General features: G+C 43.9%; 1 protein-coding gene across 1 annotated transcript; it reads left to right on the forward strand.

Annotated features, from left to right (window-relative positions):
- The first annotated feature begins 900 nt into the window (after positions 1–900).
- On the forward strand, positions 901–9,596 carry LOC123627531 (histone H3.3A). The gene is made up of 4 exons (XM_045537146.1): positions 901–1,031; positions 2,587–2,737; positions 3,949–4,102; positions 8,942–9,596. Exons 2-4 carry the CDS (start codon positions 2,610–2,612, stop codon positions 9,068–9,070), a joined length of 411 nt encoding a protein of 136 aa, XP_045393102.1. The 5' UTR covers positions 901–1,031; positions 2,587–2,609; the 3' UTR covers positions 9,071–9,596.
- Positions 9,597–11,828: the final 2,232 nt, after the last annotated feature.

Genomic DNA, 11,828 nt, shown 5'->3' on the forward strand with positions numbered 1-11,828 from the left:
GCACCACGCAGAAGCTGCAGGCGACATCTGACTACCCGACACTCGGCAATGGCCTTTGCAGAGCACCCCCTCCGAACGCTGACAGGGCTCCGGGGCCCTCGCTGGGGACAGGACGGACTGCCGGGACTGGCGGGCCCGCCCCGGTGCGGTGGCCGCGGGTTCCACACACTGGTTCGGAGGCTGACAAGACACAGCCATCTTGCATGGGCGCCCGGGCCCGGGAAGAGGGCGAGCCCCGTCCCTCGGCCCGGGGACCGCCACCTGCGCGGGGCCGCCCGCCCCGGCCCGGCCGAGTCCGAGCGGCTGGAGTCGGCGGCGGGGCCCGGGCGCGGGCGGGAGGAAAAGCCGTCGGTGCGCCCGCCCGCCGCCGCAGCCCGGTCAGGAAGCGGGCGCGGGACGCCGGGCGCCCACTCGCGAGCTCCCTGGCGGGGAGCGGTCGCCACCGGGGCGCGGCGACCGGCCGGCCGCGTCCCCTCCCCGCCCCACGCGCCCGGGGCCCCGCGGGGGCGGCCCTCAGCCCTCCGCGCCGCGGCCCGAGACGCGCAGGCCGGGCGTTCGCCCGCCCTCTCGGCGCCCCCAACCCGGGCTTCGGGGGTTCTGTGACGTAGGCGCCGGGAGCAGGGTGCGAGCGCAGGCCGGGGCCGGGGGCCGGCCGGGGGCGAGCGGCCGTCGCGGCGGGAGCCCGCGGCCCCGGCGTGTCTTTTGTGTTTGTACACACTCGGCGCGAGGCGGCCGCGAGGAGGGAGCGGGCGGCGCGCGGGGGCGGGGCGAGCGCGCGCCGGCGAACGGGCGCGCGGGGGGAGGGGCGGGGGCGGGGCGCGAGCGGGGAGGGGGACGGGGCGGGGCCGAGCCTTCCCTCCATTGTGTGTGATTGGCTGGCGCGCGGCGCGGGGGCGGGGCGGCGTGTGTTGGGGGATAGCCTCGGTGTCAGCCATCTTTCAATTGTGTTCGCAGCCGCCGCCGCGCCGCCGTCGCTTGCCAACGCCAGCGCCGCCTCTCGCTCGCCGAGATCCAGCCGAAGGAGAAGGGGGGTAAGTTTCCCCGTCTGCCCGCTTCCCCGGAACCGAGCCCCGCTTGCCGTCAGCCCGAAGCCGGGCCCTGGCGGTGCCGGGAGGCGACCCGTGGCCCCTCCGGCTTAGCCCGCAAACTTTTTGGCCCCGAAATGGAGGTGAGGAGCGAGTTTCCCTCTGCCCTCAGGCGGCGGCGGCGGCGGCTCCCCCGTCTCTCGCCGCCTCAGCCCAGCGGCAGCCACCGCCGCGGCGCCGAGCCTGCTCTCCCTCCTTCCCCCGCGCCCTGCGCCTCTTTCTTCGGTGAAATCCCGCCCGCCGCCCCTTCCCCGGACCCCAGACCTTCACCAGGACCCGCGCGGGCCCCTTACCTGCCGCCCCCGGGCCCCGGGCCCCGGGTTTCGGGCGGGAAAGGGGTGGAAATCGCCGCCGCTTCCCACCGCGGGGTAACTCGCTTTTCGCTGCCTCCCCACAGTTGTTGCTGAGCTTCACCATCTTGTCTCTCTCCTCTGGTCACCGACCATATTCTCTCCCCCGTTTCTCTCTTCCCCATTTCTAAAAAGGAGGAAAAAAATTTTAAAAGCGGGACATTTTTTTCCCTTTTTTGGAGAAGCGGAAACTTGATGCATTTGAAATGCAAAAAAAAAAAAAAACTTTTGCATTTTTGGAGGGCGGCACGTGGCAGGGGATCGGGGTATTTTCGAGCGATCGGGTTGTTTTGTCTCTCTGGAAGGGAATCGGATACGTTTCGCGATTGTTTCCATTTTGTTCGGGTCTGGGAGCCGAGTGGGCGCCGGCGCCGGGCGCGGGGCGGGCGGGTCGGGGACCCTGTGCCGAGGGGCCCGGAGGAGGCAAAACCAAAAGTTTACGTGGTGCTTGGAGCGGCCCGGTCGGCGGATGTCGTGCGTTAATTGAAGCCTGGGTGCGGGGCGCTTTGCATTTCATTGCGAAGCCCGTGAGGACTGGACGGGAGGACGGCGCTTTGTAGAACGCTCGTTGGTGGTGGCTGTTGTTCCTCTCTTGTTTTTCGAGACGCCTTTTTGTCAACATCGCCGTAACCATGCAAAACCAAGAATGTTTTCAGATATTTACAGCAATCCATCAACTGCCAGACGCGGGGCGGGGGCGACGAAAGTGGGGGGGGCGGCGGGTAAAACCTTTTTTTTTTTTTTTTTTTGCTGTAATTTGATTCGACCTTTCTGTGGTTTGTGGCTTCGTTCTCTCTGACTTGTTTGTGGATCAAATGTTTACAGACATTTCTAATTTCTACTTTAATTAAAGAAATTGGATCGAAGACTGTTGGGGGGGTCTTTATGTTTTGCCGTTTGTCGCTCAGAACTGGCATTTGGGGAGATGATTGATGCTGATGCTAACAAATTTTCTAGTACTATAGTTTGTTTCGAGAAGTCATATTTGGGTGGTAGACGTAATGGGCAGCCTTTCAAATTATATAACAATACGGATATTTTTTTTTTATACCGATGAAATTTTCCAAATTTGGGGAGGGGGTTATAGTGGCAGGAAAATTTGTATGTTCAGTTGTTGCATACGGTGATTTTTGGTTTTTTAATGCTGGTAGGTAAGTGAGGAGGTCTTGCTACCATGGCTCGTACAAAGCAGACTGCCCGCAAATCGACCGGTGGTAAAGCACCCAGGAAGCAACTGGCTACAAAAGCCGCTCGCAAGAGTGCGCCCTCTACTGGAGGGGTGAAGAAACCTCATCGCTACAGGTATTAAAACAGAAAAGGGAAAAATGGGACCAAGTCTCCTGTGGTATCCGTATTATTGAACAAACAGATGGATAACAGGAAAACTTTTTGCTTTTGGGAAATTGATTTTTTTCCCTTTTGAATATTTACTGCTTTTTGAATATATATATGTACACACACACTGTATATTCATTTCTGTGTACAATTTATTTTTTTATTGGAAACGTGTTAATTTTGAAGACATAATCTGACCCAGAAGCCTGTGGAGACCTATTATAATATGTCACTGATAAAGTTAATGGGATAGATTGACTTTTTAGTTAGCTATTAAGTTAGTAATTTTTAAAAATAGTAAAGTGTTATTTTTTTTAAAATACATTTTTGAGGATATCATTCCCAGCTTTTGGCAAAATAATAATTTAATCAATATCAGGCATTTTGTTTTAGTGAAGTTTCTATCCCTTTTACTTGATTGGTTTGTTTCTGTCTGTATTAGATCGTTTGATTTTCAACTACCTGAGCGGTGTTGTTAAGGGAATCTGCCATTAGAGGGCAGAAGTTGTCCATACTTGGGTAGCCTCTGCAAATTACACAATTAACCTAAAATAAAAGCCCATACAGTGGAAGAAATAATTAAGAATTAGAGGTAAATTTCTTACTCTTCCATGTGGAACACTGCACAATCAGGCATATTTAAATTTAATAATGCATGAGAGATGAACAGTAGTCAAAGAGTAAAGGTATTCTGGGAAATCCAACTTAAATACCACAGTGTATTTTTTAATGAAGTTCATTGAATTGTGTTGGTCTTTAAGGGCTATTAAAAATTGAGGGTGCAGGTGGGAAGAAGGAGAGTGCTGCTAAATTGAGAAGAGTCAACTTCTTTATTAGTGGTGTGACAACCAATACCATCCCAAGTTGTAATTCTTAACAGAAGTTGATTTTTATATGCGTGTATATGTACAAGTTAAAAAATGAAAATAAATAGGGCTTTGATAAACTCCTTGCTAAGAATCTACTTTAATTTCATGCTTTTTGCTTTAAAGGTATTTTTGTTACTCTTAATAGATTTGAATGTTCAGTTCATACATTGACCAATGAAATTTAATAATGAAGCAGAAGAATGGTTGGGTGGTTTGTTTAATTTTTTTAATTAATATTCTTTAAAGCTGACCACTTATCCTTTTGTGTGCTGTATTTAGTAACAGTTTCTTTATTAATTTTTTTTAAAGGCCTGGTACAGTGGCACTCCGTGAAATTAGACGTTATCAGAAGTCCACTGAACTTCTGATTCGCAAACTTCCTTTCCAGCGTCTGGTGCGAGAAATTGCTCAGGACTTCAAAACAGATCTGCGCTTCCAGAGCGCAGCTATTGGTGCTTTGCAGGTAAAATGGGGGGGGGGGGGTGAGAATTTGTGTATCTGCTGTATGCCAAGAACAATTGTAAATCTTTGTGTGTGCTTATATAATTTAGTCATCACAAGCCTGTGAGGTAGTTTGATATGATTATTTCACTGAAAAGACTTCAGAAAGGTTAAGTTGCTCAAGGTCATACACAGGTAATGGCAGGATCATAATTTGAACCCATTTGACTCCAAAGCCTATTTATACCATTGTTATAACATTTTAAGCCTAGTTATACCATTGTTATAACATTTTAAACATTGCACCAAAAACAGTGTTTAAAGAAAACCCTCTAGTTTGGTTTATGGATGCTGCAGGACAGTGAGAAGATGGGACTAGAGGTCTATATTTGTAATCAGTTCTGAGTGTCCTGGACTTGAAGAGGCAGATATAGGTGGAGAGAGCTTAATACCTAGGATGAGAATAGGCAGCATTAAAGAATTACGTATTAAGGTGAAAGGAGCAGTGAGTGGTGGTTAGGACTGGATCGACAAGATAGGAAAGGTCCTTGAAGATGATGCTGGACATATGAAAGGATAGGAATTTGAAGACTTACAGTTTGCTGAAAGGGATTAGGGATTTCAGTTTAAATGGGGAGTGTATTGAATTTAATCTAAATCTCTATCATGTCAGGACTTAGAGAAATACTGTTCTAAAAATGTTTATTTGAACTATTTGTGGTTTATACCAAGATAAAACTTGAAGTTCCCACAAGATATTTGATAAGATAGATCATTGTAACTAATTAACATCAATTGCTTAAATGACCTTTGTTATATTGTGTGGTTGGATTCTTTAGATTCAAGTATCTCAAAATACGGTTAAGACCACCACGGCGGTCAGAAGCATGGGGTTAGTGGGGGTTAAAAATGTAGATTGTTAGGCACCGTTGCAGACCTGAATCAGAATCTCTTGGGGGGGGGGCTAGAATCTCCATACGCTCCATGGGAAGATTTTCAAGGCTGCTGTTGCTGTGCCGGGCTTTTGCTTTATATGTGAGAAAGATTTGATAGGTGGATTCTACCCTGAAATGTAATTGGTCGAGCTGTTTCTATGGTTAGTTGAAACTTCATTTGATTGGTGAATTCCAGGAGTAGACATCCATTAAATTATCAGTGAGTTGAAATTTCAGCTACTAAAATCTTTCCATGCTATTACTTAAAACTTTTTGTTTTAATAATTATTTTCAGTTTCCGTTTCATTTATTACCTAATACAGAGATTATTACTAAGATTCCCAAGCACTACTGATAGAAATATGCTAGTTTTGTTTTCTAATTAGCAGGACTATGCTTAAAGAACACAATACTGTACTTGAAAGTCCAGCGTTTTTTAGCTTAAATGTCAGTAATGTAACCTTGTAAATTGAAAAATTACTTAAACAATCTGGGTAAAGGACTCTAATCTTTTAAAAACTATCGTGTGTAAACTTCCATTGTTGTTATTTTTAAGTTATATGTCATTAAGTGGTTCTATTGGTCTTGAGCAAAATGTTCACCTCTGTTGCCTATAGTTAGTTCTCTTAGCATTAGATAGCTCTTGCCTTTATTGGAAAGAATAACCTTTGTTACAAGGATTTTTTTTTTTTCTCCTGCTTTGTAAAAGGTTTTGCTCTTAAAGGCTAAAGGGAGGATTTGCTAGTGGACATAAGGTAACAGGTTGGGTACAGTGGCTCACACTTGTAATCCCTCCACTTTGAAGAGGCTGAGGTGGGAGGGTTGCTTGAGTCGAGGAGTTCTAGAACAGCCTGGGCAACACAGTAAGACTCCATCTCTAACCCCTCAAAATTTTGTTTTCTTTTTAACTGGGTGCTGTGGCAGGCACTTGTACGCCTAGCTAGCTACTCAGGAGACTGAGGCAGAGGAGGATCCCTTGAGCCCAGGAGTTTGAGGCTGCGATGAGTAATGATTGTGTCACTACCCTCCAGCCCAGGTGACAGAGCAAGACCCTGTCTCTTTAAAAAAAAAAAAAAAAAAAAGGTAATAGATGATGCCAGTTAAATTCCAAGTCACTATTTTTGGCTTTAGAATTACACAATTTACAACTAAAGGATGAGAGTTAGTCGAGTGAGAGTAGTAGAGAAGGTAGTCTGAGTCTGCCACAGATAAACAAGAATTAACTAGCTTAAAATTTAGCCTTTGCCTTTAATGTGTGAGAACTTGAATTTGAATATCCTTGTGTTAAAAATGAACAGTGGAGCTAGGTGTGGTGGCCTGCCCTTGTAGTCCCAGCTACTCGGGTGGCTGAGGCAGGAGAATCAGTTGAGCCTAGGAGTTTGAGTCCAGCTTGAGCAACATAGTGAGACCTGTCTCTTAAAAAATAAATAAATCTTTAAATGAGCAATGGTATTTTGAAATGGTAGAAGAGCCAGACATTGAATACACTCAGTATTCTAAATGACATTTTCCTCTAGTTAGTAAGATGTTTTTTTCTTCTGACATTATTATATTCATTAGGTCATAAATTTATATGGCAGTCGTTAATTCCCATTACAGCTTTTAATGTTTAAGGGACTTTAGGATACAGGTAATAGAATTGAAAATGTATGGGTCATGGTCAAACCCCCTCTCAAATCCGTGGGTATTGACTCTTTTCCCAGAGGTGATCAGACCCAGAACGGCCAAGTTTTGAGACAGCAGTGAGATCTCCAGCTGTCACATGCCATATCTAAGTCGTCCTGGGGGAGCCAATAGATGGTACCGCTCTCAACTCTCTCAGCCGTGGGCCTGACGGCGTGTCCACACTGCAGCTTGTAGTGCTGCATTTCGCAAAAGCGTTCTAGATTTGCGTAATCCTGAGGTGCTGGGTTAAACAAAATTGAACTTTCTTTGCTGAGAAACTTTAGTTCTAGTATCTGGTATGTATTATGAGTCCCAAAGAGGAGACTAAAATATGCCAGTTTTCTAGACTTTCTGCCCACTTCTTAAATATCCCAAGAATGAATCCCTGAATATTACGGACTTTTGCTTTTAATACCTTTGAAATAGGTAACATATGAGGGGTTAATTGCATAGAATAGACACTTTTAAATTTGAGTTAGACATAAAAAACTAGCAAATATTGAACATCTACTTGAGGGCAAGGCATTGTGAGTATTAAATGAGATTTATGTTATCAAGTAACTTAAGGGCATTAAAAGATGGCTGCAATACAAGGTCAGTCAGTATGAGTTAGGAATTAGGAGTTCAGGGTTACCTGCACTGGGGACAGGAACAAGTAGAGTATCTGCTTTCTCCTTTGTGGAATAGTCTTGAACTAAACCTTAAAGGGTAGGTAAACAAGACTTAGTTCTTGATAACAAGTACTAGAGAAAGACATTTTATGGAGGACTAAAAAGGATGAAGGTGTAAATGTGAATAAAATATTTTTTCCATAAAATGAAATAATGTGTAAAACATTTGGATTAGTTGCTGTGTTAATGCTTTTTATTTGGATAAAAGTAGCAACTATAAAATTTTTTGTCTACCCAAATATACTTTGAACAGAGAGATAACTTTTCCTTTTAGAGGAGAGAAAGACAACTGCTCATTTAATGCTCCAAATCTAAAACAGTTGGGTAGATGACTACTAAAACAATGGTAATTTCTTCACAAAATAAGTAAGCAGATGTTTTATTTAGACTAAAAGATTCATCAACTTTTCAGACAGCCATAAGATGTACTAACAATTTGATTTATGATTTAATTTCTGTGGAAACGCCCCGTTTTCACTTCACATGCCTGCCAGTTGTCAATGGTTGATGCATAGAGTAGCAGTTTTGAGTGGCGGTAGGCTTAAGAATATGCCTTGGGAAAGGATCTTACAATCAAGTGGGAAAAACCAGAGGGATGATCTTAAGACTAGAGGGCAGGAAATGCCGGATTGGGGAAGGTGCTTAGTAAGGGCCAGGGGCACATCTCCTAGGCATAATAGATCAAAGTATATAAATAAGGGACTAATTTGTGATGTGTTCTGGGACCTGTAAGTACTCTTGTGATAAAACCGAGGTGTAAAACGGAAGGTGGATGAGGACCATGTGGTGACACCAGTTGTCAGCTATATTGCACCACTTGGCAAGGCAAGGTTCACATGCTGGAGTGGGAGTGGGATTTAGAGGAATGGGGCGATGTCTGGATTGGACTGGATTCCATTTATCTTTGTAAGGATGAGAATGTTAGAGTTTTAAGTTGGATTTCATACTTTATTCAAGACATTTCAGTTTATTAGAAATCAATTAACATGAGAAAAATTAACATTTTCTAATAATTTGACTTGTGTAATTTGATAAAGATTTACAGATTTCAGCTTTTAATTTTCATAAGCTGCCTTCTGAGTTTTGTCCCATAGGTTTTTTTTTTTTTTTTTTTTTGAGACAGAGTCTCACTTTGTTGCCCGGGCTAGAGTGAGTGCCGTGGCGTCAGCCTAGCTCACAGCAACCCCAAACTCCTGGGCTCAAGCAGTCCTCCTGCCTCAGCCTCCCGAATAGCTGGGACTATAGGGATACACCACCATGCCCAGCTAATTTTTTACATATATATTTTTAGCTGTCCAAATAATTTTGTTCTATTTTTAGTAGAGATGGGGTCTCACTCTTGCTCAGGCTGGTCTCGAACTCCTGACCTCGAGCGATCCACCCGCCTCGGCCTCCCAGAGTGCTAGGATTACAGGCGTGAGCCACTGCGCCTGGCTGTCCCACAGGTTTTAAAATGTAATATTTGTTAAAATAGTCAACATCTTGTGAAGTAGGTTTTTAAAGGGTTCAAAAACATTGTTTTAATTCATATGTGTGTCTTAACTGTTGTAAGTAACACCATGAATAATTTTTTCTTCATTACTGTTGCAGGAGGCAAGTGAGGCCTATCTGGTTGGCCTCTTTGAAGACACCAATCTCTGTGCTATCCATGCCAAACGTGTAACAATTATGCCAAAAGACATCCAGCTAGCACGCCGCATACGTGGAGAACGTGCTTAAGAATCCACTATGATGGGAAAACATTTCATTCTCAAAAAAAAAAAAAAAAAATTCTCTTCTTCCTGTTATTGGTAGTTCTGAACGTTAGATTTTTTTTTTCCCATGGGGTCAAAAGGTACCTAAGTATATGATTGCGAGTGGAAAAATAGGGGACAGAAATCAGGTATTGGCAGTTTTTTTCCATTTTCATTTGTGTGTGAATTTTTAATATAAATGCGGGGATATGAAGCATTAATGCAAGTCAAATGTTTCAGTGAACAAGTTTCAGCAGTTCAACTTTATAACAATTATAAATAAACCTGTTAAATTTTTCTGGACAATGCCAGCATTTGGATTTTTTTAAAACAAGTAAATTTCTTATTGACGGCAACTAAATGGTGTTTGTAGCATTTTTATCATACAGTAGATTCCATCCATTCACTATACTTTTCTAACTGAGTTGTCCTACATGCAAGTACATGTTTTTAATGTTGTCTGTCTTCTGTGCTGTTCCTGTAAGTTTGCTATTAAAATACATTAAACTGTACCTGCTTCTGGTCTTTATTATCAACCTTACCCATATAATTCATATTGAAAATAATTTTAGTATCAAATGCTTTGTCACCTTCTGAGAAAGAAGACAATTGAGACATTCAGAAAGTATAAGCTTGGTATGGAAAGGAAACAAGGCTACTGGCATTATTTCTAATGTTTTAGAACTTGCAGATAGTAAAATGTCTTTGCCAAAACCAGAATGATCTTAATTCTTTGGATACGTTGTGTCCTAAACCGATAATTTTCAAACCTAGCTAGTCAACAGGATCACCTGGAAACACTTGGTAGGATATGTATAAGTCAAGTCAACTTTAAGTGTTTATTTTCAAACAGTTTTTTAAATTTCAGCATGTTACTGGGGTACAAATGTTTATGTATACTGCCTTTGCCCCACTGCAGTCAGAGCTTTGAGCATGTCCATCCACCAGACGGTGCACAGTGCGCCCTTAGGTGTGCATATACCCATCTCCCCCTCCCATCTGCCCGACACCCAGTGAAAAAACTTTAACGGTAACAAATGAAAACATGTAATAATCTTTACCTAAAAACTGCATTGGAGATGTGGCTGTTTTAAGATGGTATCTGTTAACCCTGAAGTTATTCAAGCATCAATGGCTGATTCTTAGCCCTCTTTTATTTGGCATCATAATAATTAATGTGAAATGGGGCTAATGAACATTTTAAGACCTGTAACATGCTGGGCACGGTGGCTCACGCCTGTAATCCTAGCACTCTGGGAGGCTGAGACGAGAGGATCACTCAAGGTTGAGAGTTCAAGACCAGCCCCAGCAAGAGCGAGACCCCGTCTCTACTAACAATAGAAAGAAATTAGCCAAACAACTAAAAATATATATAGAAAAAATTAGCCAGGCATGGTGGCACATGCCTGTAGTCCCAGCTACTTGGGAGGCTGAGGCAGGAGGATCGCTTGAGCCCGGGAGTTTGAGGTTGCTGTGAGCTAGGCTGACGCCACGGTACTCTAGCCCGGGCAACAGAGCCAGACTCTGTCTCAAAAAAAAAAAGACCTGTAGGACATCCCTCATGTATTGACAGTTCTAACATTTGAGCGTTTGAAACTTTCCTGGACTCTAAAATGTTAATCTGTAGGCTAAGAACAGACTCATTTTAAGAGCCTGATCCTGATACTCAACATGGCATCCTAGTTTTAGTGTGATCCCCTTTATATAAGCTTCCGATGGCGAGCACTGGCATTGCTCAGTATTTCATCAATACTGGTTCCTAAAAGCCAGTAGCAGTTGTTCAGTGTTCCCTATTTAGTCCAGTTTTTGCAGTGCAAAGGGACAAAGGTAGGCCTGTTCTTGAAAAACACTTTAAAAAGGAGGAAGTTATGTTACCTTCTAGAATCTGATGTGGGCCAATTATTTACAAGTAGACTACACCATCCTTTGAGTTCTTGGAATCGGTCCTGCATTTCGCTCTGAGAGTTTTAGTGAACTAAAAGTATTGTTTTCCTGCCCCATGAACTGGTTATGTTAGCAGTTAATTTTTTATTTAAACAAATATTTAGTGGTATATGCTCATTGTCCAGGTACAATACAATGAATCATACTACGTTGTAAAATTAGCCAGTTAGGAAAAAGGTAGCACAAAGTAGATGAGCTTGGTGTTCTGTTTGCACATGTTTGTGTCAAAGCATGGTATGACATGTATTCCCATACGTTGCCTGTGAAGTAGATAACTTGTTACTATTTACAAATGCAATAGAATTTGGGAAGACTGTTTTAGTTGAGTAGGATCTGACCAATATGCATGGTAGTGTTGAAGTCAGGGCTATCCTATGACTCAAGTATGGGTACGATCTGTCAGCCCTTTGATCCCTCGGTTAATGCTCAGTAACTATTAGGCTGATAATCCTCTTCCCTATTATGCTTTGGAGTGGCTATGTGACAGCCCTGCCCACAGTGAATTGGAGGTGGGCCCAAAATGTGTGGGGACTATAGCTGGTGCCACTTTTTTTTTTCTTTTTTTTTGAGACTAGGGTCTTGCTTTGTTACCCAGGCAGTACTCAAACTCCTGAGCTCCAGTGATCCTGCCACCTCAGCCTCCCCAGTAGCTGGGGTTACAGGTGTTCCTGGCTCTGAAATCACTCAAGTTTCAGCTTGTGAATAGTAAAAGTAACGTACAGAAAATAGCCAAAATAGTACCTGGATTCCCGAGAGGCTGGGTGTGGTGGCTCCGTCCTAAGGCTCTGGGAGGCCGCTAG

Source organism: Lemur catta, chromosome 25 (genome assembly GCF_020740605.2).
Source record: "Lemur catta isolate mLemCat1 chromosome 25, mLemCat1.pri, whole genome shotgun sequence".
NCBI lineage: Eukaryota > Metazoa > Chordata > Mammalia > Primates > Lemuridae > Lemur > Lemur catta.

Bases quoted from the DNA above. Each gene is read 5' to 3' on its own strand.
- LOC123627531 (XM_045537146.1), top strand. From the start codon at position 2,610: ATGGCTCGTACAAAGCAGACTGCCCGCAAATCGACCGGTGGTAAAGCA. The intron at 2,738-3,948 runs GTATTAAAACAG...TTTTTTTTAAAG, and splicing joins AAGAAACCTCATCGCTACAG to GCCTGGTACAGTGGCACTCC. The intron at 4,103-8,941 runs GTAAAATGGGGG...TTACTGTTGCAG, and splicing joins CAGCTATTGGTGCTTTGCAG to GAGGCAAGTGAGGCCTATCT.